The sequence below is a fragment of the Peromyscus eremicus genome, chromosome 9 (assembly GCF_949786415.1).
Source record: "Peromyscus eremicus chromosome 9, PerEre_H2_v1, whole genome shotgun sequence".
NCBI lineage: Eukaryota > Metazoa > Chordata > Mammalia > Rodentia > Cricetidae > Peromyscus > Peromyscus eremicus.
Window position 1 is genome coordinate 43024981 of NC_081425.1, and position 26261 is coordinate 43051241.

Here is a 26261-nt window from a genome sequence, read left to right on the forward strand (position 1 = left end):
AGACAGGAACCATGGCCTACTCTAAGATTTTCTGGGAATGATAATTGCTTCACTCTCCAGACAGCAAGTTGATAGAATAGGTTTTCATTAAGATTAGATTTTAAGTACATGTTTCATCAAATTTTAGGTTTGGTGAGTCATGAAGTACTTAAGAAGTGTCCAGCACACGTGAAATACCAGGCAAGAGTTAGCTATATTATTTTAAATTTTTAAAAAATTTATTTATTTTTATTTTATGTGCATTGGTGTTTTGCCTGTATGTATATCTGTGTGAGGGTGTTGAGTCTCCTGGAACTGGAGTTACAGACAGCTGAAAGCCACCATGTGGGTGCTGGGAATTGAACCTGGGTCCTCTGGAAGAGCAGTCAGTGCTCTTCACCACTGAGCCATCTCTCCAGCAATGCTACTTTTTACATGTTCCCTGTCTGTGCAGACATGGATGGCATCTTAGGCTTAACCTTCTAATATCCCTCAGTTACTGCCAAAAAGATGACTAATGAGACCAATTCTTTGCAGATTATCTGAATAATACCTAGCTGAGTCAGGGGCTTTCCTCTCCGGTTGAGGCAAGAGTACATCTGAGAGGTCATCTGAGATGGTCTTGATCATCACCTTTAAGACTGTCCAACACTATGAGCCTCCTAAGGAGGCCTGAGCTTACAGTGCAAACTGCCTGGAACCACTTCTAACACAGTCAATTTGATCCTACCCTATCTCAGAATAGGTCATTAGATCCTGAGAAATAGTTAATTCATCATCATAAATGCAGAGAATGAACTAACATGGTCTTAGAGGGAAGTAAAATCCCAGGAGCTGGGTGACCTCAGTTCCCTATCCCAACACCCTCACCCCCTCCTGCAATTTTTTCTTTGGTCCCTCACCTCATTCATTCTGGGAAAGAGGCCACTCTGGGCTCTGACCTAGCTCTGAGGTGTTCGATCAGGATGTCATGGTTCCTTAACAAATTTGATCAAAGAGACTCTTTCTCACCAGGTTACCTTCCACCATGGGCCTAAAACCAAATGTCCCTTGTCCCTGGGGCAAGACTCTCAAAGGACTGTCTTCTCTCCAGAGAAAAGAAACACAGAGACAAAGCATGGCATTGGGTGCAGAGCCCTGGTCCCTAGTGCACGGATGTGGGAAGCTAGGATGGTGCTGGGCCAGTAGCCAGGCACAAATGCTGATTTCATATGTTGGCTGCTCTACTATCCTGTGGCTTGAGGAAGAAAAGCAAAGCTTCTGGAAAGTGTTCCTCAGAACCTCAGCTAACAGTGCTGGGATTGAGATATGCAGGAAACCACCCCAATAAACACATTTTGGGAATGTTAGGCTCCGTGAGAAGTCCCATAAAAGACTACCAGTCATGTATGCAATCAACAAGAGTGTTTAATAAAAAAAAAATTCCAGCATGCAGGGTCAACCATCTGACACAGTGACAAATGGTGACCCTAAGAGAAGCTCACAGGCTCCTTTTAAGCAGGATTAGGGGAATTCCAGGTATGGTTAAGTGAACTTTGAGGTGATTGGGTATAGACCGTTACTGGTACAAGGATTTTTTTTTTGTTTTTTGTTTTTTGTTTTTTGTTTTTCGAGACAGGGTTTCTCTGTGTAGCTTTGCGCCTTTCCTGGAACTCACTTTGGAGACCAGGCTGGCCTCGAACTCACAGAGATCCGCCTGGCTCTGCCTCCCGAGTGCTGGGATTAAAGGTGTGCGCCACCACCGCCCGGCTACAAGGATTATTTTATGATTGGCTCATGACATCTGGTCAGTACCTGTGGTTGCAGTGTCAGAGGTCTGTCTGCTGTGTCAGGGGTCTGTTTGCTGTGTTGGGGTTGGTCTGACTGAAAATAGCAAGAACAGTTCCTGCTTGTGTCCAGGCAGGACCCTGATTGGCTACCAGACTGGACATACTTATGAGGGTCTGACTGAAGCTAGACATGAGTCAACATAGGATGGTGGGGTAATATGGGGCAGAGGTCTTAGCAAACTGGTCTGGGGGGGGACCAACTGGCCTGTTAGGGTCAGTCCTGTTATAAGAGGGGACAGCCACTTCAGGGAACAAATTTCAAATACACCTCTTGCACAGGCTCATATTTCTTGTTTATGAAGTCTGTTTGCTACTTTGTTTCAATCCTCTGATGAACAAGGGATGGGATTGTTGTCCTCATCTCAGGGGTAATAGGTTTTCTGCCTGACCCCCTGCCCCGCATCTCATAATAGGTTTCTTGACCAATGAAGATGAGTTCTCCAGTCCCAAAGATTAAGGCTGGAGAAGTCTCACACTTGAATCAAAGCAGGGAGATTATATGGGTTGTAGGTGAGGGGTGATGACGTGTCCACCACAAGCTGGGTTTGTGTCCAAGTATGGTCAAAAGCTGAGCGCTTTAGGTGGGTGACTTAGGAGGCTGGCAAGTTCAGGGAAGGAAGCTGCAGTAGACACCAAGAATGCGGAACTGGGCTTTCTGGCACCTTTTCTTTGTTTGGAGACTCTGAAAGTATGGGGTTTAGAAAGAGAGCCACTGGAATGGGGCTTTCTGGATCAATAAGGAGTGAGCTGGAGGTTCCAACCCAACAGTGAGGACTTGATCCATGAAGAACTCTGAATGATATTTTGTGTTCTGACAAATAAAGCTTGCCTGGAGATCAGAGGGCAGAGCTAGTCACTAGTTAACCATAGAGTCAGATGGTGGTGGCCCATGCTTTGATGCCAGCATTTGGGAGGATCGTGCCTTTGATGCCAGCACTTGGGAGGTGGAGACAGGATCTCAGCCCCTATGTAGTCTGAGGATTCATAGAGGTAAGAAGTCTCTAGTGGCTGGCTGCTCTGTTTCTCTGATCTTTCAGCTTTCACCCTAATATCTGACTCTCTGGGCTTTTATTGATAAGACCAATTAGGATCATGCTTCAGAACTCCATTTAGGGTGTCTCAGGTGGCCATGCTAGAAGAGGCAGGGCAGACTACAGAAACTGAGAAGAGTCTTTTCAATCCACACATCCTTAGGTCTCTTTTCTGTGGCTCATCCCTTGGTGAATCTGACAGTTTCTTAGCACTTAAAAAATCAGATGCCTCCAAAAAAATTAACATCAGCTTAAAAAAAAAAAACAGCTCCTGGGTTGTGGAAGTGGTATATGGGGTGGTATGCATGCATGAGGATGAGTTTACCCCAGGATTCATGTAAAAATGCCAGGCACGGTGGCACACCCGTTAAACCCAGTGTCGGGATAGAGACTGGTGTTGACTGGCCATAGACCAGCTCATCTGTGAGCACCAGTGAGAGATCATGTTTCAAAAACTAAAGGAGGGAGCAATGAAGAGAGACACATTGACCTCTGGCCTACAACCCTCCCCCTGCTGCCCTGCAAATACACAGGGATATGCCACATGAATGCAAAGATAGTTAACTTTTCCTCTCTTTCCTTGTTTATCAACTACCTCTTTCCATGTCGTTACCCCCACCAGGCACTTATATGTAGATCGAGAATGTCATTTCCCCACCTAAAAGCACTTTGGCTCATCCTCAGGACAATCTGATTTGTCCTGGAGGAAGTGGGTCGCAAGGCATGTGCCTTTCAGGGTTCTCCCCTGTCTGACTTGCTGTCGCTCTGCTTCCTGGTCTACCACACTGTCCTGGGGCCACAGTCTGACTGATCGATCATGCTGGACTGAAACCCTCTGGAACCACGCGTCCGGATACACTTTACCCCTGTTAAACTGTTTCTGTCAGGTACTTTGGCCACCAAGACACAAAAATAACGAATACACCCCCCTTCTGTTCTCACCCCAACCACAGTCCTGTGGCTTTCAATTCACCCCAGCTGGTGCTAGAGGAAGGCCTGTGGGTAAAAGAATTCAAGAAGTGTGTGATGGATGGCTGTGCAGGGAGATCTGTCTTATGAAAGAGCATCCTCTCTTGCTGAGATCCGCCACTCTGAGGACAGACTTCAGACGCTGGGGCAGAGCCAGGCCAGCTGTGTGGAGCTGTACTCCAGCCAAGCAACTGAATGTCCGCTTTCAGGCGGTCTGAGGAGCTGTTAGAACCCGCTGCCTCTGCGGGCCTGCCCTTCTCTTCCAGTCTCCAAGAAAGGTCAGAGAGAGAGAGATTCTCCACATTTGGTACCAAATCTTTGTAGGAGAGCCTGTAATGGATGTACTTGTTTACTCCATCAGCCTGGAAGGGAGTTGTTCAAAAGGCTCGGAACACTAAAGGAAACCTACCCACTGGAGACGCCTTCTCCGTCAACTTCGTAATGAGCAACACTATCATTTAACCTAGTACCTGCATTAACCAAACCTCTTGCTTTCCCCACTGGTCATCTGCTCGTGTGTGTGTGTGTGTGTGTGTGTGTGTGTGTGTGTGTGTACGTGTACGTACTTCTGGCATCTTGGCTCCCTGGCTTGGATGCAGAGTCCCTCAGGTTCCTCAACACTGCAGGCTCTCTGAGAATCTCCCACAGGGGGTGAGGCCGAGGCTGTCCAGGTTGTTTCCCAGCTCTGCCTCGAGGTTTGTCAGGATGGTGCAGAAGTATCCTGCAGGTCTTCTTGTTTCCATGTGGTCTGTTCATTTTTTTTTTAAAGGGCACGGACCAGCCAGTTTTGTTGGGATTCACTGTTTCTGGAGATCCCATGATAGAAGAGTTACCGGTACTAGAATGGAGAAACTGGCAGTGTTGTGAAATTAGCATCTGGATTATAAATGTCCAAGCATGAGAGAATCCAACTTTTATATCCTCTGAGTAAACACATTTTTCTCAAGTTTCAGCCAGAAAGGCTTCACGTATGGCCTGCTGTCACGAGATTCCATACGGAGTACTCTGTCAGGTTTGTGCGTTCTCACCATGTTTAGACCTTCATGAAGGGCACACTGCTCCAGGATATTCAGAGTCATTGTTCCCTTTCAGTTCCAGGTCAATGTCAGCTACTACTATTACAGCTTCATCTGTGTTTAGTTGTAAAAAGTCCATATATCCTGAGACTCTTCCCTAGCCACATCGCCATCTTTGGAGTCTGAGTTTATTGACACACACTCTGGCTGCTCCCAAATACTTGAAGTCCGTGGTATCTGGTGCCTGTGGGCCACAAGGGAGGGACAACCTTACCCAGGGACAACCTTATCCCCTTGATAAGATTTCTTGAAACAGAATGTTATGTTCTCACCACCCCAGGATCTAAACCACTTTAAAAGAGTGCCGTGCTTGGCTCTGAGTGGCCAAATACCACAAACACTACTCAAGTTCACAGTTATGCAACCCTGGCACCCCGAAGGTCATGTGCATGAACAGGCAGTCTGTGTTTGAAGGTGGATGCCTCAGACAGTGCTCAGACTCCAAAGAGTGTCTGATCCTTCTCAACTTGAGGTGTTACGCAAGCATGTCCCACCCCGGAGCAGACTGTCTGCAGGATTCAACACACATGTGCACACATACATGTACATACACACACTTGAGCATTGGTCAGCTGAGACACCAGGGTCAGCTCTTAGGTTACAGTGTCCTTCCGGTCCCTGATCCCTTTTGACTTTCATTGTGTAGATATGCACTCTTACTGTAAAAAGTTTGATGCCACAGGCAGAGCTCTTGTGTGTTGAGGGAAAGATCCTTTTGTGTGATTTTACTGATGCTCATGTAAGGCAATAGTCACATTCAGTCAGGAATACTGTGAAGGGGTAGGTGATGCGGGTGCCCAAATCCTGTGTGCTCGGAGTCAGGCTAGCTAAATACGTGTGTGGTTCTGGCGACACAGGTCATACTGCAGTAATGTGGCTCTCACAAGGAGGCCGGAACAAGTCACCTCACTATGTAAATGAGTAACTGGAACATAGAACTCTAGTTTTAGTAACCATTTTCTCCAAACATTTTAAGGCATTGATTGAACTCAAACGAGGCCCAGAATGACTAGGTCAAGTTCACACAGGTAGTTAATAGCCAATCAGGATCAAGAACCTCTTTACAAACCAGTTCTGACTAGCGTGATAAATTCTATCATCAGTGGAAAATTGGAATTTTAGTGGTTCTGCCAGAGCAAATGTTAGAAGACCAAAGCAGTAGGTAAGATCTTTATGACACATCACTGTCCATCTAAGTATTTTTACACTGTGCATATTATTGGTTGGATTTTTAAAGTGACCGGACTACACCAGAGATGAGGTTTCAGGAGTTGTTGTCCATGTAGGGGAGACTGGTTTAGAATTCAGGGGATTTCTCCTCTAACTGCACATGTTGGAAGCAAATCCAGATCAAGGATAAAGCAACCTTTTTTTCTGTTTTCCTCACTCTGCCTCTCTGTGCTGAGCTCCCTGAGGAACTTTACTTTGGCTGACCTGACAGGCCCAGGAAGGGGCCAGGTGGATTCTTTGGAGCTGACCTTTTGGGAACTGTGGCTAGGCTGTGCTCAGAAACCACTTCTAATGGCCTCCAAAGCCTCAGGGTTGAGAAAATCCTCTGGTGCTGATGGATTTCTCCTCCTCCAAGGGTTCCCAAGAAAGGGGGTAAAGAATTAAGTGATTCATTCCCCTCTGACGCTCCCTTCAAATCCTCCCGCTCTGACCCACTTCTGTGGCTGTGCTCAAGCCACCCCATCTGGAATGAGGTCATCTTATTGGGGGCACAAAGGATTCCAGGGGGAACACACATCATATACTGTGGCTATTCATGGCCCTCATTCCTCCTGGCTGCTCAGGACTAACAATGAACCTTCTCAGTGTTTCATGTGCTTGCAAGAGAGACTCGGGTTAGATGTCTCTCAAACGCACTCCCGAGGGCACACAGTACAGTTATTATTACGTGCTGGCTCTTCTGAGGGCCTGGGAACAGCTCAGAGGGGCCTATAATCAAGTACATTTAATAATAAATGCACACACGTCTTAGGAACTGTGAGAAGAGAAAACAAAGCATCTTTTCCTCTCATCTTCCCCTCTTACAAATAAGAAAACAGAAAAGTCTATTTTCTCTTTCAAATAACACTTGCAAAGGATGTCTGGCTAGTGGGAAAGGGAAACTTAATTACTAGAGAACATTCTTTCTATGTTTAAAGAATGGCTCTGCTTACTCAGGTTCTGTGTGGAGATCTGTGAAGGTCTCACATCTTGAGCTATTTTTATGTGCTACTTCCAAAGGCTGCTGAGGGGCAGCGACCTTGGGGCTAAGCTGCCCCTCTGTGGGCATTTCCTCAGTTCACTGCTGTACTCAGGAGAGGAGGAGCAGTTACAAGATTCTTCTTCTTCCCAGAAGTGTCCTACGCCCTGGTCCTCACACCTCTGAGTGCCTGGAATCACGCAGACAGGGTTTCTGAGGACAAGAGCTGGAAGACGGCTCTGGAACCAAGACAGGTTACAGAAGCCACACTGCAAGAAGGAAGGGAAAGCAGTGGAGACCGCCAGGGAGCAGCAACCTGCCACGTGGGTGAGGGGCTCACACAAACGCTCAAAAGGTGAGGAGGGGCATCCACCCTGGTCTGCCTGCCTGTGACCGTGGATATCGGTCAGGCTCCATGTCTTCATCTGTAAAGTTATAGTTCGATGAACAATCAAAAGTCTGTGATCAGGAATCTTGTGAAAGTGACGAGTTTTCTGAACAGCACCTTGTCAGTAAAAAGTACCCACCTGACAAGCCGTGAGAACTGAACGACATAATGTACTCTGGGCAGTTTGGGACAATCAAGCATGTGACTAGGAAAACAAACCACGAAAACATCGGGTAATAGCAATATTGGGAATCAACTGCTTTTTATTTGACAATTGGTGAAGAGGAGATGGGGTGTTAGGAGAAATGGGTGACATTGTTTCTGTCCTATGATGAAATGAATTTACAGGCCTGTATGATGTACATGGCTGGGGAACATCATCAATGAGATTCGTTTTTCCAGCTTACAGTAGGTCTGACTTCATCGCCAGCTGTGAAGAGGAGCATTTTATTACATGGCTTGTGAGAGGCTTCTGTCGGAACATGTGATCTTAAAAATGTGAGTAGGTACACTTTGAAAGAAAAGAGAATTTGGCTGAAAAGAAACCTATGCTTTTCTTTAGTTAAACCTAAAGAAATCTCCAGTTGGCTCTGTCAAGCATGCTGCTTTTAACTTTGTAATCTGTAGACATAATCTCTCTTACAAGCTTCTGCTGCTCTCGTCACTGTAGTTTGGACAGTGAAGTGTACGCCACTGTGGAACTCTGGAAAAGCACAATAGGCAGGATGCAGGGAACGTGAGGCAGGGTATCTTTATCCTTGAACTTGGGCGGCAGGGAGAGTAGGGTACTTGCTCTCTCAAGAACCCTTCAGAGGTCACGTGGGAGAGCAGGCACCCTGACGATCTTCTGGTTCCCTTCAGTCAAGAGAATGGGATTTTTGAGAGAATCCAACACCTTATAAAGTCGTAGCCCAAATACTTTTCAGTGGGTTCAATGCTGCAAAATTGTTATTGGCTGGGCAATACACACTGGAGAGAAAGTAAAAATAATTGTAGACAGGAACATTCGGGGTGGGGCTTGCAGACTTAGCCCTTAGTGTCAACTATGGCCTTACAGGCTCGGCTTTCTGGGATGGCATCTGGTGACAGATGACATATTAAGGCAAAAGCGGGCATTTTTTATCCTCTGGGTTTGGAACCAGACCAAGCCCTGTAGTTCCTGCACCTACTTCCTTCAACGCTGACCTTTTAAGAAATGCAGGTCACCCCATTTCCTCTGCGGACTTCCAACCTTTCCAGAGTACATTTCCATTCACAAGTCCGTGCACTGTGGGAGAGCAGCGTCCGGCCACAGCACAGGCTCGCTTGCTTGCTGTCTTTCCAGAATTTCTCTACTTGTAGCTTGCTTCCAATCCTGGGGTGGTGAGGGGTTCTTCTTAGATACTGGACAGCATGGTAGAGGTGAAGATCTGTTGTAAAATCTGAGGGATCTTCTTGGTGTCCATAGCGACGAAAGACCGGCCAGCTGGCAGAGTTCTCTGAAGCCTGCCAGAGGGAAGGGAAGGGAAGGCAATCACCATTGCAACCGAGGCTCCCGGTCCAGCCTCTGCCCTGGGCCAGTCACAGCATCAAAATGGGTTCTTACAAAAGGATGTTTTCACTCTCTCATACCTTGCCTGAACTGGCTGTCACTAAGCAATGAAAGCCCTGGGAAAGCATCGGGGACAGGGAAAGATCTTTTCAGGAGAAAATTAGTGGTTTTGAAGTGTTATCGGTTCCTGCTGTGTTACAGCCCTTGACAGGACAGTGCCTGAGGGGCCCATCTGGAGTTAGCTCACCTGCATCTGGCCGAGTAATATAGCCTCACACTCTACTTCAAAAGCTTCTCCTCTCTTAGGAAACAGGCCTCCAACTTGCTGCAGTTAAGTCCCCAAGTGCATGTCTGGTTCCTCCCCATCACTAACGTGAAATGCAATCTGCACTATCCCACTGCTGCTTTGACCATTCTGAGGTTGAGCAGGCTCACGGCCATTTTTAAAAAATGTCAATTTATCATTTGGAACAAAAGACCATCTTTGAAGGCAAAAGACGGCAAGACAGATATATTGAAAAGAACACCGCCTTTCATTGTGCCAACAAAATTTGGTTTGGGAATGACATTTAATAAAAGTCAGCTACTCTGTGTAGGATCATGTATTTGGCATGCCGGGCAGACCAGCTAAGTCTGTTCCATGTCTTTTGCCAGTGGATGTTGGACCATTTCCCCAGGAAACCACAAGGGTATTATTGTGCTTTCTTAAGTATTCCAACAGGATCTGTTCACTAGAAAGAAAAAAATGCCTGTTTCAGCTCAGCCAGCATTTGTTGAGCTTGCCGGCCGCCTAATGCGGGGCTGGTGCTGGGAATGTGGACAGAGGAGGCTTTGAGGACAGGAAGGTTCCAGAAAATGTGAAGTGCTAACACGTAAGAGTGAGAGAAGTGTGCGCAGTCAGTTGCACTGAGTGACCACAAGTCTGTGACCCCGAGTCTGTCTCAAGCTGACTGGGGAGTGTCTGCATCCAAGGGGCTGAAACCTCCCTGGTTCAGGAGGGTCTGTACCACAGAGCAGGACACTCGGAAGAGGCAGAAGCAAAGGCAGGCCTTCTGTTTGTAAGACAGGGTAGTTTTTTCTGAGATACAATTTCAGTCGTGTTTTCTGCCTTTTATGAGTATTTTAGGCAACGAAAAAAGCAAACACTTTCTGTTAGTGTGTTTAAGTTGTGGAAAGTGTTTCCTGGCCTCTCCTTTGGGGTCATTCCAGAGGCACTTCTTGTGTGATTATAAACTCCTTCAGTTATCGGGCAGCATGTTCACTATAGCATGTAACACTCTCCATACACACAGTCTTCCTTTGTGTGCAAGATGTCTCATCTACTTGTCTCTCCAGTAAGAGCTATAGATTTACACACACATGGAGGCACGTACACGTATGCTTATGTATATACACATCTAAATCTGCACGTGGTCACTTACTGAAGTTGGTTTGAGGACACACGTGCTTACGTAAGTCTCTCTACATCTGTGGTGGTCTGAATGAGGATGGCCCCTCGGCTCATCGTGCTCTCCACTGCTGTCCAGTACCATGCCTGTTTGCCTCCTCTCATGGTGACCACAGACCAAACCACCAACACGGTACAAAAGCCCCCATCAAATGCTGGCTTTATAAGGGCTGCCTTGGTCATGGTGTCTCTTCACCGTGACAGAACGGTGACTGAGACAATGTCTGGCCACACACACCAAACAGACGCACATTACATATAGGTGAATGTAGTTTTTGTTATGCTAGGAAAGTCTATTGTTGGTTTCCTTTGTTTTTTATTTTTGGCAATACTATGGACTGAACTAGGGCCTCATGCATGCTAGGCAAGTGTTCTACCACTGAGCTACAACCACAGCTCTCCATATTTGCTATTTTGAATATGATTTGAACATAAACTGATTAGATTGGGCTGGGGGTCTCTGTAAAGTACCTAATCTATAAAATACTTCCTAACCTATGAGAGGGGAAATCAATTTGGTAATTATTTTATAAAACAATTAAAATTATAAATTCTTGCCCAAAAAAACTCTAGAGCATCATGTTCCTTCTAAACTATAATTGCTTGCCAGGGCACTGTGTACCCCAAGAGCGACATTAGACACTCTAGACCTGTTTTACCTGCCTTCCCCAGCTCCTCAGGCTGAGGTCTGAGAAACAACACATGCCAGATGTTTACCATACCTGCTGTCTGCTGCGACAATGCTTACCTGGCTGCTTGGTCCCCTAACGAGCCAATAAAAATGGCAAAGGCATTAACTTGAGGGTCACTTGTGAGGATCTGGGCAAACCGGGCAGGATTTATTCCATATCGCGACAGATTTGCATCACTGAGGATGATGACAAAGTACTCATCGGCTTCTTCTTTGGTAATGTCCTTGATGGCATGTTCCGTCCCCTCGAGGGTGTGGTCCCCACTCATGCAGAACTGAGAGTGGGCATGCATGGTCTGGAGGTAAGAGTCAGGGCACAAAACCATGGGTCAGCAACTCCTTTCCACAAACACGATGATTTTTCTCCTGACAGTGCCAGCCTTTGACTGACAACAGAGAACAAGGGTGCTGGCTGGGGCTGGCTTTCTTAAAAACAAGCAATGTTCCCAAATGTTCCCAATGGACACTTAAAATTCAACCTTCTATTTAAAGCAAGAAAATATGTCACTTGGTATCACCCCGAAGAGGGGCAAGATGCAGGAGAAAAATAAGGAAGGGGTTGAATTTCCAGTAAACAAGTTAATCTGTAATGCTGAACACTGTTTCCAGTTGCAAAAGAACAAATCTGTTTTAAAATTGTGATGTCTACTACAGATTTAAGTATGTGAAACTGAATTTGTCATTCAAAAATACTAAGAGAAACATAAAATTGGAATACAGAGCACCCTAAAAGGGGTGGTTCTTTTTTTCTACTGAGCAAGTCTGTCTGACTACGAGGAATTTTGATCTTAGATGCTGAAACCCAACGAAACACAGACTCTGAAAACATGCAGGAAAAATTAAATTTAGTGATGGAAAAGGGAATTGAAACATGAAAGATGGTTTTTACTCAGTGCTTGAAAGTGTATATCTATTGATTCTTCAGCGACTCCTTCTAGTTTTTATCTAATCCGATAGAGAACCTCACAACATATAGAAGGAACAGAGTGTATTTACCTTCAGAATCTCTAGTCTCTGTTTATTGTCCCTGGGGATTTTGTTAGCGGGAACAAGGGTGATGTTGTAGCCATCTCCAGAGTGTCCAGCGATGTCATACTACATGCAAGAGAGTCGGAGAGTATGGGTCAATGAGTAACGGAATGGTCGTTGGTCCTATGAACCCCAACTCTGGACTGTTCCACGTCGTTCAACATTTGGCCATAAAGAAATGCAGACAGATAGAGAAGCAGATGTGTGCCATCAACAAAGGCCAACACATTTTGAACTCATTTCTTCTGAGACCTCTGCCCCCTGGAAAGAGGTGGGAAGTACCCCGAGGACTTCAGGGGCTATCCCAAATTTCGTGTGTAATTTTCAAGGGAGACTTTGTAGGAACCACACACATGGTGTTAGGCAGGATTCCAGCTGCCGCATCTGTGTTCTCTATACTCTCTCCACACTTGTGGTCAAGTCTGGTAAACATAATGGCTTATCACTTATGATTACATTAACTTCCATGGCAAAAAGGATCTGCCGATGTAATTAAGTTTACTTGACTGTGAGTTAATCACAAGAGGTTCTCTAGTGGGCCTAACTTAATCACACAGAGCCCTTTAGAGCAGAGTTTTTTCCTGGCTGCTGATAGAAGGGGAAGATAGATTTGAAGCATCAGGGAGATCTGACACGAAGGAGTTAACTACAATGGAGATGGAGATGGAGGGGACTGTGGACAAGGGCATCAGTAGCCCCCAGAAGCTGAGAGCCAGCAGGAAAAGGGAGCTCTGTCCATGATTCTGAGCAACTCAATTCTACCAACAAGCGCAGCCTGAAGCCCCAAGAGAGAACAAGCATATACCTCTAATTTCTAAAAGTAAAACGTACTCATAGAAATTAAAGTACAGAAAAGGCCAAAATTATCCACAATTCTGTTCAAGATAACCTCTGAAAATAATCTATGACAGATGCCCTCGGGTCCTTAGTCCCTTCTAACAGACATGGCAAGCTGCATAGTCACATACACACACATCAGCATCAACACAACCTTGGATGATATCGACCGTGTGACTGTATAATGTGCTTTCCCACTTGTTAAATCATGGCATGTATCTTTCCATTTAGGAAGCACTCCTTAATTCTATCTTCTGGGCACATGACAGAGTCCTGACTGTTGAGAAGAGGTCGGCCTTGGGAGTCAGGTGCTGCTCTTCTACAGACTTTCAAAGTCAGGGGTGAGCAATCTGGGAGACCCCAGTCTCTGCTCCTCTGACCCTCCCACCTCTATTAAAGACATTTGTGACAATCTGAAGGTCGGGACAGTGGAGTGACTGAAGTATCTGCAAGGATGTGGGTGTGGGGATGAAGACTGGGGGGAACATTTGGGATATCTGCCAGTCTAGCATCAACAGCTGTCCTCCAACACCTCCTGTAAACCCCCCACTAGCTGTGATGGGGGATGCAATCCAGCTGTTCCCTGTCTGCACCTCTGAAGATGGTAAGTTCTTCGCAGGCTGGGTCTTATGCGATCATCTTTGTACTTGTGGTTTCTGAGACCGTGCTGAGCACGCCTACAGTAGCAAAGCTCTCAGAGCTTGCAAACAACTTGGGGCAACCACCAGCTTGCCTTTTGCTTGTGGGCTACATTCTTTTAGAAACCATGCAGAAACCAGAATGCTATTTTTCCTAAGCCAGATGACAAACACAATCTAACATAACTCAGGCTACCACGTCTGAAATGGAAAGTAGAAATATTCCTGGTGAAAGTGCCCTCCATTAAAACAGGCAGTGGGCGGCGTTATCTAGGAAAGATGAATTCTACTTTGGATGTGCCCAAATTGTGTGCTGAGGAGATGCAGCGGGAGGTGAAGACCTACCATTCATCTCCAAGAGGAGGACATAACTAGAGGTCTACACAGGATGGCTAAACCTTTGAAAACTATGAAGCTGGTTACAAATTGCCAGGTAAAACGTGCTCTTATCTCCTACTTTGAGAAATGTTACATCTTAATGACCTGTGAAGTCAGGATCAATATGTGGCCTCCTTGAAGCTTGTGGAACATGGCAATAGGGGAGTTCTTGCCTCTGGTCCCCTCTGGCTGCCCCTCAGACCTTGATTTGCTTACACCACCTGAGCCTGCCCTAGGAAGGCAGACCCAAGAAAGAGGCCCATGAAGGAGGCCCTGAGAGAAGAGGTGGGACATTCATCAGGTAGTTAGAAGAAGGCCTGGCCCCTAGGTCCCATGTACACCTCCCTTGGGAGGGCTTGAGCAGGGGCTGAGGGATTATGTATGCTTCCCCTTCCCTTTCCTTCTTTTTTGTGGTACTGGGCATTAACCCAGGGCCTCAGCTACGCTAGCAAATATGTTCCCACTGTGTTCTATCTCTAGTCCTCTTTTGGTTTTGAAGAAGGTCTTACTAAGTATTCCAGGCTAGCCTCGAAATCACTATGTATCAACATGTATCCCTTGAACTTACAAACCTTCTGCCTGGGTAGTTGGGCTCAGGCCTGTACCACCAGCTGAAGTATCCTTTAAGGAGGGCTTACACAGACGGAAGCAGCAGATTGCCATGCTGCACTGAGGTAAAAGAACTGTGAATGACTCAATTTTTTCCCCCTCCCTTTTAAGGGATGGTTGGGAGTAATGAGATAATAATGGATGTGACCAGGTAGGCCTTCACCCATGTTTAAAAACTGTAATTTTCTTATTCTTAAACCTGTCTGAGTTCAAGGAAAACATATATGAACTCACTCTGTTCTTATTTGTGTGAGATGATGTAGCCCAGGCTAGCTTCAAACTCATGATCCTCCAGCCTCAGCCACTCAGTGCTAGGATAACAGGAGTGTGGTATCATAAGCTGGAGTCATTCATTTCCATTCTCTGACTCTATCATCTCCCAGGCCAGGCCCTGCCAGTACCACCATGGAATCAGCCAGGAGAGGCCACACACAAGTTTCCATAGAGCAGCACGAGACTCAATAAACAAAGGATTCATTGTCCCTATCAACCACCCAATTTTTAGGCTGTAATTTTTCTAAGTGGCTCACAAAGTACCCTGGAAATCGAGGAGTCTTGTTCTTAGCATTCAGCATAAAAACGAAATGACAGCTGTTGAGCGGGCCCTCTCTGATGCTTCTTCACTTTACAATTTGTTTAGATTCCCTTTTGCTAGGTTTCATTCCTTTAAAGGAAGGCATACAAATATCAAACCAGAGTCTCAATGAACACGCAGGAATTTAAAGAGATGCAAAGGGAGCTCCGCGCACACAGGAAGGATCATCATTGACTGGTTTGGGGCTAGGCCATGCTTTATTAGGCTTCTGATTAGAAGTCAGTACAGAGCAGTCCAGTTAGTGATGATGGTGGTCAATACTTGCTTTGCCCTCCTCACGTGGAAGCATCTTCATAAAGCTCATCTCAGATTCTCTGAACCAGCTCTGCTGTGGGTGTTAACACTGATGTTGGGAGCGACCATCAGCCTTTCCTAAGACAGAGGTTTCTTGTTGTCTCTATTAATCCAAGATACTACAGAGAAACAGTGAGTCCCCAAGCTATTCCTCTCTCTCCTTAGGCTCTTTGTTTCTTGTGGCCAATATTTCTGTCAACTACTGAGTTATTCTGCATAAACTTCGTGCGCTTTTTAGTCCTATCTCTGGGTAACAGTACAAATATACTCAGAGCCTAAACCTGATAGGATGACTGGTGTCCATATTTAAACTCAAGGAATGTCCTTCAGGCACTGGAAAAGGAGTAATTACAGACGCTCAGCTAAGTGTGTGATAGAAGGAATTTCCCAGCAGGCATCTCTGTGAGTCACATCTTTCTATAGCCTTCTGGGAAGTAATGAAGCCTTCCTCATCAAGACAGCATCAAAGAAACCATATCTATTACACCACCTTTGCATGTTGGGATAAAAGTAGGAAATGATAGATAACAAAGTAAGTTTACTTTTGAAGATATTGATTTGTCATGGGTTTAAGCATAAATAAAACAGGAAGAAATAGGATTAAAAAAGTAAGAAAGATCCTTAAATGTGGGGTTAGAAGTCCTGGCATTTCACTGTCTAGCGGTGTGACCTGGGCCAAGAATTTAACTTCTTTGAATCTTGGTTTCCTCATCTGTGGAAAGAGGTTGGTGCAATAATTCCCAGCTCTCAGGTTCCTGCAGCTCATAACAAATAAGAACTGGAACTGGGAAGCTGGCTTCTTGTAGTTTAGGAGCTCTTGTGTCTGTCTAGAGGGGAGAATGATTCATACATGTGAGGACCAGTGGCACCTTCTCCAGAGGGAAGTCCTCAGAGTTAATCAAACAGGAGTCCAGTACTGGTTCTAGAATAGTGGATTTCCTTTTCTTCTTTTTTCTGTGTTGAGGACAGAACCTAGGGTCTTGTATATAGGCTAGGCATCCTGGTTACTTTTTATCATTAACCTAGGAAGAGAGAACCTCCGTTGAAGAAGAGCCTGGTCTGGGGTCATGTCTGTGAGAGATTGACTGATGAGAGAGGACCCAGCTCACTGGAGATGGCTCCACACCTAGACAGGTGGACTTGGGCTGGATAAGAAAGACCATCATAGCCAGAAGCAGCATTCCTCCATGGTTCCTGCCCTGACTTCCCTCAGTGGAAAGACCTGGAAATGGAAGCCAAATAGGCTTTCACTCCTTGAAGTGCTTTTTGGTCTTGGTGTTTGTCACAGCATCGAGAGGAAACCAGAACACCAGGCACACTCTTTCGGCCAAAGCTGCATCCCTAGCCCACAGCAGTGCCTTTCAAATGCTTTCTTGCATTTCAAATAGGTTTTAGCTGTGGAATCCTTTCTCCAGATGAAAAACTGTATGAAGCCCACTATACAACATTGTGCAGAATCACCCTAAGTGGAGCTGCTTTAGCAGACCTGGGGAGCAGGGGTTTGTTAAAGTGCTCCCTGCTCCCTAACCCCCCAGGTTCCCCACTGGCTTCCTTTTATACTGTTTGCCTTAGAGGCTAGCTTACATACCTTCATAGAGACAATGTATTTTAAGTTACTGTCTCTCCAAAGCCCAATTTCTGAATGAGAGAATAAGCCTATTTTCTGGTACCATTATTTGAATGCGTAGTAGAAAAATAGTCACCAAACTTTTGGTGTTACTGAGGACTTTGAAAACCAAGTCTATTTTAAGCTGACAATGAAAACTCCCAGGAGCCTGAAGAAAAGAACAGACTGGAACGAAGGTAGGGGAAGAAAGCTTCCGGACCAACATTCAACAGTTTACGTAATGGATAGCATTCTGCCGGAGTGCTGTGTGAACAGTGGGGTGATGCTGGTCAGTGGCTTGGTGGGGCTGACGTTGCCTGTCCGTAAACTGTGCTGTTCTGGGAAGAGGGAAGTCAGGTGGTTGAACACTGAGGCACTTTGAAGACGTCAAGTGGCTTAGCAAATGCCAGGCTGCTGAATTACCTTTCCGTCTCAGGAACTCTCCCGCCTGAGGGACCCTGCGGTTTGGCATGGGCTGTGCTAATGTGGGATGATGGTGGAGGCAGACTCTAGACTCTACGTGAGCCTCCTGTACAGTCGATAATGACCCACAAGTCAGCGCTGAGCTCCAGCCAAACACAACACACACGGATGCCAAGAGGGGGATGGGGAGCACTTCTGAAGGCAGCGGACGCAGGGTCCATGCTCCACAGCCCAGGGCTAACTGCAGGAAGACTGCACTAAGAACTGTCTAGAGCTGAGGGGAGGGCTTCAGATTACATGGCTAAGACACCGTGGGATGCCGTCCTGGGTATTCTACAAACCATCATCTGCTCATGAGTCACTTTATATTTTCTGAGTAAGTTACGGCCTCTCAGTAGTTATTACTGGATCTTATGCTTCTTTCATTGAAAAAAACAAAGTATAGACAGACTCAGTGGTTGGGAATAATGATGATATAAGGAATATCAAATATTTCTAAAAAGAGACCAAAAAAAATACCAAGTCTTTCTAAGTGACCAGAGAACCCACTGATGCAGCTGGAATCAGAGAGCAGACAGAACGAGTCTCAATTTGTCACCCTTCCTCCTTTGTACTGTGTGCACCGCTTCCTCATGGACCCCCAAACATCTAATTAGAACCAGGCAAAGCTCTCACAGAGTATATGACTGTCATCTTCTGTCCTCTACAGAGGGGGCCCATGGAGCCCCAGCAGAGACTGGATGGCCTGTGGCCAATCAAACCTCAGATGTGTGGCAATATGGCAGTCTCCAATATGCAACATGGAGAGAAGACCTGGGAAGAACGGATGGGATGTTGGGGCAGGTTCAAACCCAAAGCCTTTTGAACATTAGGTGGAGTGTTCTAGGCACCCATTGGCCATCAGTAGTCAAAGTGATTTCAATAAACAGTTTCTATATAAAAAAAAAAATCAAGCCGGGCGGTGGTGGCGCACGCCTTTAATCCCAGCACTCGGGAGGCAGAGGCAGGTGGATCTTTGTGAATTCGAGGCCAGCCTGGTCTACAGAGCGAGATCCAGGAAAAGGCGCAAAGCTACACAGAGAAACCCTGTCTCGAAAAACCAAAAAAAAAAAAATCAAGATGCCATCACACATGAGGTGTAGGTCAAGAGATGGCAAGCTTGAACGGCAGTCCTCAGAAGCCTGCTGCTGCTTCTGTAACAGGAGTGCTTTGAGGACTGACTGACTCTGGCTCCCACGGAAGCTCCATCACAGCAGCCACCATGTTACTCAGAAGCAGAAAGTCTCTTCCCAGATTTCTCCAAGCACTCGGTCCTCATCCTGTCAGAGGGACTCCTGAATAGTTCCACGATTTTCAGTGGCCAGGAGGGATGGTGTCTATGTTGTGAAGAGAAGCAGAACTCCTTCTCATGCTAAGTCATGTGTTAGACACATTTGGACCCCTCACAGTATTCACTGCTGGGTGCTGCTCATTCCTCACCACTTAGCTCTGAAGGGCCTTTCTCCCAGGGACCCGGGGAGGGCCATCCTTCACAAAGTCCCTGGTTGAAATGACAAATCAATTTGTTTCTTGTTTGTAGCATAAAACAGAGCCATGGTATAGGAAGCCATCTTCAGGTACATGTGGGGGCGCTAATGGTAATTGATTTGAGACCGTCTGTTCCTCGAGGTGGTTTTATCTAGTACAAAAGCTAGAGTTCCTATGCTTGGGCTATGCATCCCTCACAGGGTCTGTACACAGCACGTCTCTCTGGCATGTGCGGGTGCTCAGGTTATCTGCTGTGATGCCAGTCCAGATGTGGACGATCACGAGGCTAGCAGCACAGCAACATGGGGATCCCCTCCCTATACTCAGACCTCTGAAATGGAGGAGTTAATAGCAAAATGAAGAATAAGCTGGAAGTGAGCAAGGAGGCTGCTTTCTCCCAGAAGTGCATCTTCATGTTGGCGGGGGACGTTTATATTGTCTGTTCGCTGTTCATGTGGAAAGGGAGGCAGAGAACAGGGCATTGCTAGGTTGTACACAGAATGGCTAGTGATGGGGCATCAGTGCTAAGGGGCACTAGGATGAGGATGCCCAGGGAAATTTGAGAACAGACTTCGTGTTTGTAGGAAACATCATACAGCATGTATGTTGCATGCTTTTCTCTGGGGGAGCTGGAGGTTTATTGGGCCCTTCAACTAGGTTAGTATTAGGACAGGGGAAGCAGTGGGTCACTTTCCCCGATGACAAATGAGCTGGCCAGAGGACAGTGTCCAGTGTTCTGAGTGGAATCTGCACCCACTGCTGACCCTAGCCCAGGATTCACTCCTGAGCAGAAGCGACCAGTGAAATTCTAGATCCCCAGCTCACGCCATTACCTTGAACTTCTCCTCATAGTTCTCGAAGGCTTCCATGACCATGCACACGGCCTCCATTGAGCGCTCCAGCCGGCGATCCACCCCGTTGAAGCGGTACATACTGCCAGAAACATCTACCACCAGGCGCAGGCGCTTGGGCTTCTGCTGTGGGCTACCCAGCTGAGGGAGGGAGTGGGAGAAACCATGGTCAGCTGCCATCCTGGGGCCTCACCCAGGCTCTGCAGTGCCAGCCCCAGGTGGGCAGATCGGCCCTAGGCTCAAGGCTGCACAGGGCCCTCCCAGAGGATAGGCAGGATGACTGTACTCAGCAAGTGGATGTCAGACTGTACTGGCTGTCGGGACCGCATGGGAAGAGCTTCCTCTGGAATACAGTAAGAGCTGCCTGCCGGAGGCCGACAACTTACAGTGTTAGAAAAATACAAATCTGGAAGGATAGAAACCCCACGTCCTTTACTCTGTGCCTCAGCACCCCCTCCCCTGGAGAGAGCCCACATCAGCTTCTCTTATGCAGTCACTTGAAGATCATTCTCTACCTAGGCTGAAGAAGTGCCAGACTGCTAAGACACGGTCATAGGAGAGGGAGTCTGGCCAAGAACGTAAGGAAACATTTTCAGAATGTCTCAATTCTTTTTCTTTTCTTGGCAGTGAAAGTGGCACTGAGCTGCTGTCTGGCAAAAACTACTGCTTAAAATGTGAAACCTTATGAGATAGGTTTGGAGCCCAGATCTGCCAATGTGCAAAATTAAAAAAAAAAAAAAGTTTGTCAGGAACAATAAATAAGAAAAATTCCAGATTATTCTGTTACACACTTGCTGACATGCATGAAAAATAATGAGCAGAACTAACAGTTTGAAGAGAATACTGTAGTGGGCTGGTGAGATGGCGCATGAGATGGCTTGGGAGGAACAGTAGTTGCCATCAAGCCTGAACCTGGGTTCGATTCCTAGGACTGCAAGGTGGAAGGACAGCTGACTCCCACCAGTCCTCAGACTTCCGTATGCCTGCGGTGGCATGCGTGCCCCACCCCAACCCCCCGCCATGACAAATAAAAAATAAATAAAAAATGTAAAGCACCATAGCTGCTTCGAGGATAATAGTAGGAAGCAAATTTCATATATTCCTTTAAAACTTGAGTCTGCCCCAGTGAGGGGCGGTGGCACACACACATGTCCGTGACTAACTCACAGTCGTGTCCAAACACTTGCTGACCACCGTGAGTCCGTAAAGAAAGCTGTTGACTCCTGGCGGTGACACAGAAGTAGCCCCAAGATGACCACCAGATCCACTGAGTAAACATTTAGAGAGAGTGGCTCTCCCCCCCTCTCTCACTGCACCCCCGTTCTCAGCAGCTACTCAGCAGTTTTGATCATTCAGGACCACGGAAAACCCCAAAGTTCACTAACATTCAGTATTTGACCATGTTGCCACAGTATGGCAAATGCTTACTTACTGCAATTATGTAACTTAAGGGAGAATTCTTTGTTTGCTAAAAACTGAATGCATTTTGTGGATGCGGATTCTTAAAGTTCCAGGAGAGTAGGAAACCACTAAGATTGCTTTGTTACTTGAAGAATTCTCTGGGATTCACAAACAACAGCGTGTCTCCCGTTTCGCTACCCACACCGTACCCACTCCGTATCTGGGGGGTGGATCTGGAGGTTCTGCTGAGGGGACACTGGTGGTCAGAGCGAGGCTATGTGCTGTTTGGTTTCGTCTGAGGTCGCCTGGGCGGGGTGGGGTAGGAAGGCTGGCTTTCCCTCTACTCAAGACTGTAACTCCAGGAACTCGCATCTTCAGGGCTTACTATTTACTCCCTCCTCTGCCTGGGTGGACCTTCGGTCACAGTTTGATCCCTGCTGTTAACTCTTCTGGATTTGATGACAGCTTCCCCTGCCTTTGTGCTGATTTTGAGACAGCGTCTCACAATGCAGCCCTGGCTTTTCTGGAACTTGCTATATAGATCAAGCTGGCCTCGATCTCACATAGCCTCTGCCTCCTGAGTGCTGGGATTAAAAGAATGCATCACCATGCAGGATCCTTCTATCAATTGCTTTTAAAATTATCCTATTTTTGTGTGTGTGTTCTATGTCTTGATGAGACGTTTTATTTGTCTTACATAATGCTTTCTGTAGTTGTATATTCTGGGTTAATGGTGTTTTGACACAACTCATGAACTCTCTACAGAAGGCTGAACTATGTGGAGCTGAGGCTCAGGATTCCCCATTACTTACTTGGGGTTCCAGATCGCCCCGTCGTTTGTAGATGGCTTTTTCTCCAGCTAGCCCATCGATGATCTTGGCGTCGTCTAGTTCTCCGGTAGCTTGGTGTCTTAGCCACTGTCTTTCTTTACCTTTGGCCTGCAATGTTACAAACATATGCACACAAATCTTTAGGCACTCAGTGCTGTCGTTCTTTGACACACTTTCTGCATGAATAACAGGAAACAGGAAACACACCGGGATCCTATCAGTAAGAGACGGCTCCTCCGCAAGAACGTAGTCACATGGTCTCTGCTCTGCTTACAAGAAAGGCTTTCCCAGTGTGTTTTGTCAGTTGTAATTGTTTTAACACGTGGAACAATACAAAGAACACACACAAAGGACATACGAACAGGAAGACAGTATGCAAATGAACCCCAGGGGAAAGTGCAATGTCTGGAAATGTAAGGATGACGTATTTCTTACGGATTTTCTGTCACAGCAAACCCAGAAAATTTATTAGGTAACAAAATAATCAGCTTTAACTTGTTAACGGTCCTAGAGTCTGTAAGCCGATCTTCAGTGGTCTCCCCCAGACAGCAGTTTTGTTACTCAAAGTCCTGAGACTTGGTGTGCAAACTAAAACAGCTGAGGAGGACTGAACAGTCTGTGCCGTCCACACGGCTCTGCTTTTCTAGATCTGGAAATCATCTGAATTACTTTTCAAAAGGTATTTCCATGCATGCTTTGCCATGGTAACTTACAACTATGCCAGGGAGCCCAAGAGGGCAGTTAAATGATAAAGAACTGTGTTGGATAGTTTATGTCAACTTGACACAAGCTAAAGTCATCTGAGAGGAGGGAACCTCAACTGAAAAACAAAAACAAAAACAAAAAACCCCCGCAAGCCTGTAGCATTTTCTTAATTAATGATTGACAGGGGAGGACCAGTGCCATCCCTGGGCTGGTGGTCCTGGGTTCTATAAGGAAGCAGGCAGAGCAAGCTGAGGAGCATCCCTCCATGGCCTCTGCATCAGCTCCTACCTCCAGGTTCCTGCCCTGTTTGTGTTCCTGTCCTGACTTCTTCAATGAAGAAATTTAAGTAAAATAAACCCTATCCTCCTTACATAGTTTTTGGTTGTGATGTTTCACCATTTCAGTAGTGACCCTAACCAACCAAGACAAATTCTAACATCCCAAGCAAGGCACATGATTATGAGAGCCCATGACTACAGTTACATAGGATGTATGCTAAAGGAGCTTTGGAAATGAACACCAGATTTTGATGTTTCTGTTTTTAGAAATATCAAAATACGGAGGAGAATGGAATTATAGTTAGAATTTGAGGATTTTATATTTGCTTTATGGTAACAGGAAGGGGTTTAAATTTTGTTTACTCTGGCTGTGATAGGCATTAACAATCGCCAAAAGAACCTGATATGATGCAGGAGTGGAACCATTGCTGGTTAGTATGGTCATGGAACAGCTAGTAGGGTGGGTGGGTAATCCTCAGGGTGTAGACGAATTTCAAAACAGTCTTATTAAGTAAGAAACACAGAGCCAAATACAAAGGTAATAGCTGAAGAGACCAGAGAAATAGCGAAAAGCCATGACTAGCCTTATCTTACCACCACGGCATAGCTTCCCAAGAGAGCGCTTCTTCCTCCTGTGCTTTTATTGCCTTCCTGTTCTGCCTTCTCATTGGCTCTAAGCACAGCCACATAACTTCCTTATCACTGCCTGTCTATACAGACCTCCAGGTCTCTATGGTTGGTACTGGGATTAAAGGCGAGTGTCACCAAGCTGGCTGTGTCCTTGCCCACACAGAGACTCTGCCTGCCATGTGATTGGATTAAGGGCATGTGCAACCACCGCCTGATTTCTGTTTATGGCTCGCTATGACCTCTGATCTCCAGGCAACTTTATTTATTAACATACAAATAAAATATCACCACACAGGGTCAGTACTGGATTTATGAAAATTAGTGAATGGCTGCTTAGCAATGGTGCATGTGTTTTCTAACATAGCATTGCTGTGGATATCGCTCTATATAAATAAAGCACTGATTGGCCAGTGACCAGGCAGGAAGTATAGGCGGGACAAGGGGAGAGGAGAATTGAGGAAGGAGGAAGGAAAGGGAGACTGGCTGGAGCCACCGCCAAGACAAGGAAGATATAAAGTACCGGTAAGCCACAAGCCATGTGGCAAAGTAAAGATTAATAGAAATGGGCTGAATATAAGAGTGAGAGCTAGACAATGACAGGCCTGAGCTAATGACCAAGCAGTTTAAATAATGTAAGAGTCTGTGTGTTTATTTTATAAGTGGGCTCTGGGACTGGCGGGACTTGGTGGTGGGAGCTGGAGAAAAATTCTCCAGCTACATAGCATAGAATTCTATTCCAGTACAAATCCCATAGTCCCCCTTAAACCCAGCTGAAGAATTCAACTTCCACACTGCTTTGATGGAGACGCCAGCTAACCACGCCAGCCATCATCACATTTACTTATTCTTTCCTTATCTTCCTAGCTGCTAATGGTGTGGGAGTCATTAATGACAGGCAGCCACTGCTCTGCAGCCCGGTGCCTTCCAAACATCAAAGAATGTCAGGTCTGACAGGAAGCCTGTGGCATTACCAACCAGTCAAGAATGACAGGAAGAGCCCGGGGGTGGTGGTAGCGCACACCTTTAATCCCAGCACATGGGAGGCAGGGGCAGGCCTCTGAGTTGGAGGCCAGCCTGGTCTACAGAGTGAGTTCCAGGACAGCCAAGGCTATACAGAGAAACCATGTCTCAAAAAAACAAACCAAACAACAGAAAGACTGACAGGAAGAGGATGAAGCCAAGTCCTGATCTCTGGTTCAGGGAGGAGGCCTGAGAGGAATGTCTGTCTGACCTCTGATCACCCAGTGGGAAAGGAGGCTAGAAGACTATATTTGCCCCCCCCCCCCCGACACCTATAGCTCTGTATCTTACCAAGACTTCCGTGATCTAAGCTTTGTCCCAGTATGCCCTATTCCCAGGCACCCATGGAGTTCTTGACAAGAATACACATGTGGGTCAACGGCCCACCAGAATGCAAATATTCACGGATGGCAGCAGGGTTCATAAGGTCCCCACCTCTAGCCTGAGGAGCTTTCGGCAGTTAATGGTTGTGGCGCTATTTCATTATTCTTGGCGCAATAACCACTGGTAAGTTGCACATGCTCCAGTAACAACCCCAGACCTGTCCTCATGGAAGCCCCCAGTAAACCCAGCGGATCTCTAAACACAACACAAAAGCTGGAGGGAAACTTGAGAGGAAGGAGTTTAGAGGAAGTATGTGTGTGATGGGGGGGATATGATCAAAATACATTATACACATGATCAGACTGTCAAAGAATAAACTTTTTTTTTTTTTTTTTTCCAAGACAGGGTTTCTCTGTGCAGTTTTGGTGCCCGTCCCGGATCTCGCTCTGTAGACCAGGCTGGCCTCAAACTCACTGAGATCCACCTGGCTCTGCCTCCTGAGTGCTGGGACTAAAGGTGAGCACCACCGACGCCCGGCAAGAATAAACCTTTTTAAAGGGCAAACGTGTAATAACAGGACGCCTTCTTTACTGAGGCACCTGCTCAACTGTGCACATGAAAACACGTTCAGCCCTCTACATCATTAGGGAGCTGCAGACTAAAACAGCTATGAGATACCATACTATGCTTAGGAATGGCCAGAATCCAAAACTCTGACAACAGTAGCAAATGTGGGTGAGGGTGGGGGATGAGAGGATCTCTCACGGCTGGTGGAAATGCTACAGCCACCCGTAAAGACAGTTTGGCAGTTTCTTGTAAAACAGAAACTCACTCATAATCCAGCAACTTCACGCTTTAGTATTTACACAACAAGTAAGAAATTTGCATCTACACAAAAATTTGTACATGATGTTTTATGCATAACTGCAAAACCCTGGAAGCAATAAAGATATAAATGGATAAACTGTGGTATATTCTGGCAATGGGATATTATTTAGCATAAAAAAAGAGCCACCTAATGTATAGTGATCTTGCTGTAATAAAGTGACCAAAGCATTATGGTTTGCTATCTTACAGGTTACTACATGGGTTGGAGAGATGGTTCAATGGTTACAGCACCTACTGCTCTTGCAGAGGATTCAAGTTCAGTTCCCAGC

The 26261-nt window shown here is 46.2% G+C and overlaps 1 protein-coding gene across 1 annotated transcript in view; it reads right to left on the bottom strand.

The window, feature by feature from the left end:
- Window positions 1–7872: 7872 nt before the first annotated feature.
- Vwa8 (von Willebrand factor A domain containing 8) overlaps window positions 7873–26261 on the bottom strand; it is a 341953-nt gene continuing 323564 nt past the window's right edge. The window contains exons 41-45 of the mRNA XM_059273290.1: window positions 22130–22255; window positions 19899–20057; window positions 12126–12224; window positions 11187–11425; window positions 7873–8945 (exon numbers count right to left, since the gene is read on the bottom strand). Coding sequence (XP_059129273.1) covers window positions 8837–8945; window positions 11187–11425; window positions 12126–12224; window positions 19899–20057; window positions 22130–22255 — 732 coding nt within the window. The 3' untranslated portion in view covers window positions 7873–8836. The remainder of the gene's footprint in view (window positions 8946–11186; window positions 11426–12125; window positions 12225–19898; window positions 20058–22129; window positions 22256–26261) is intronic.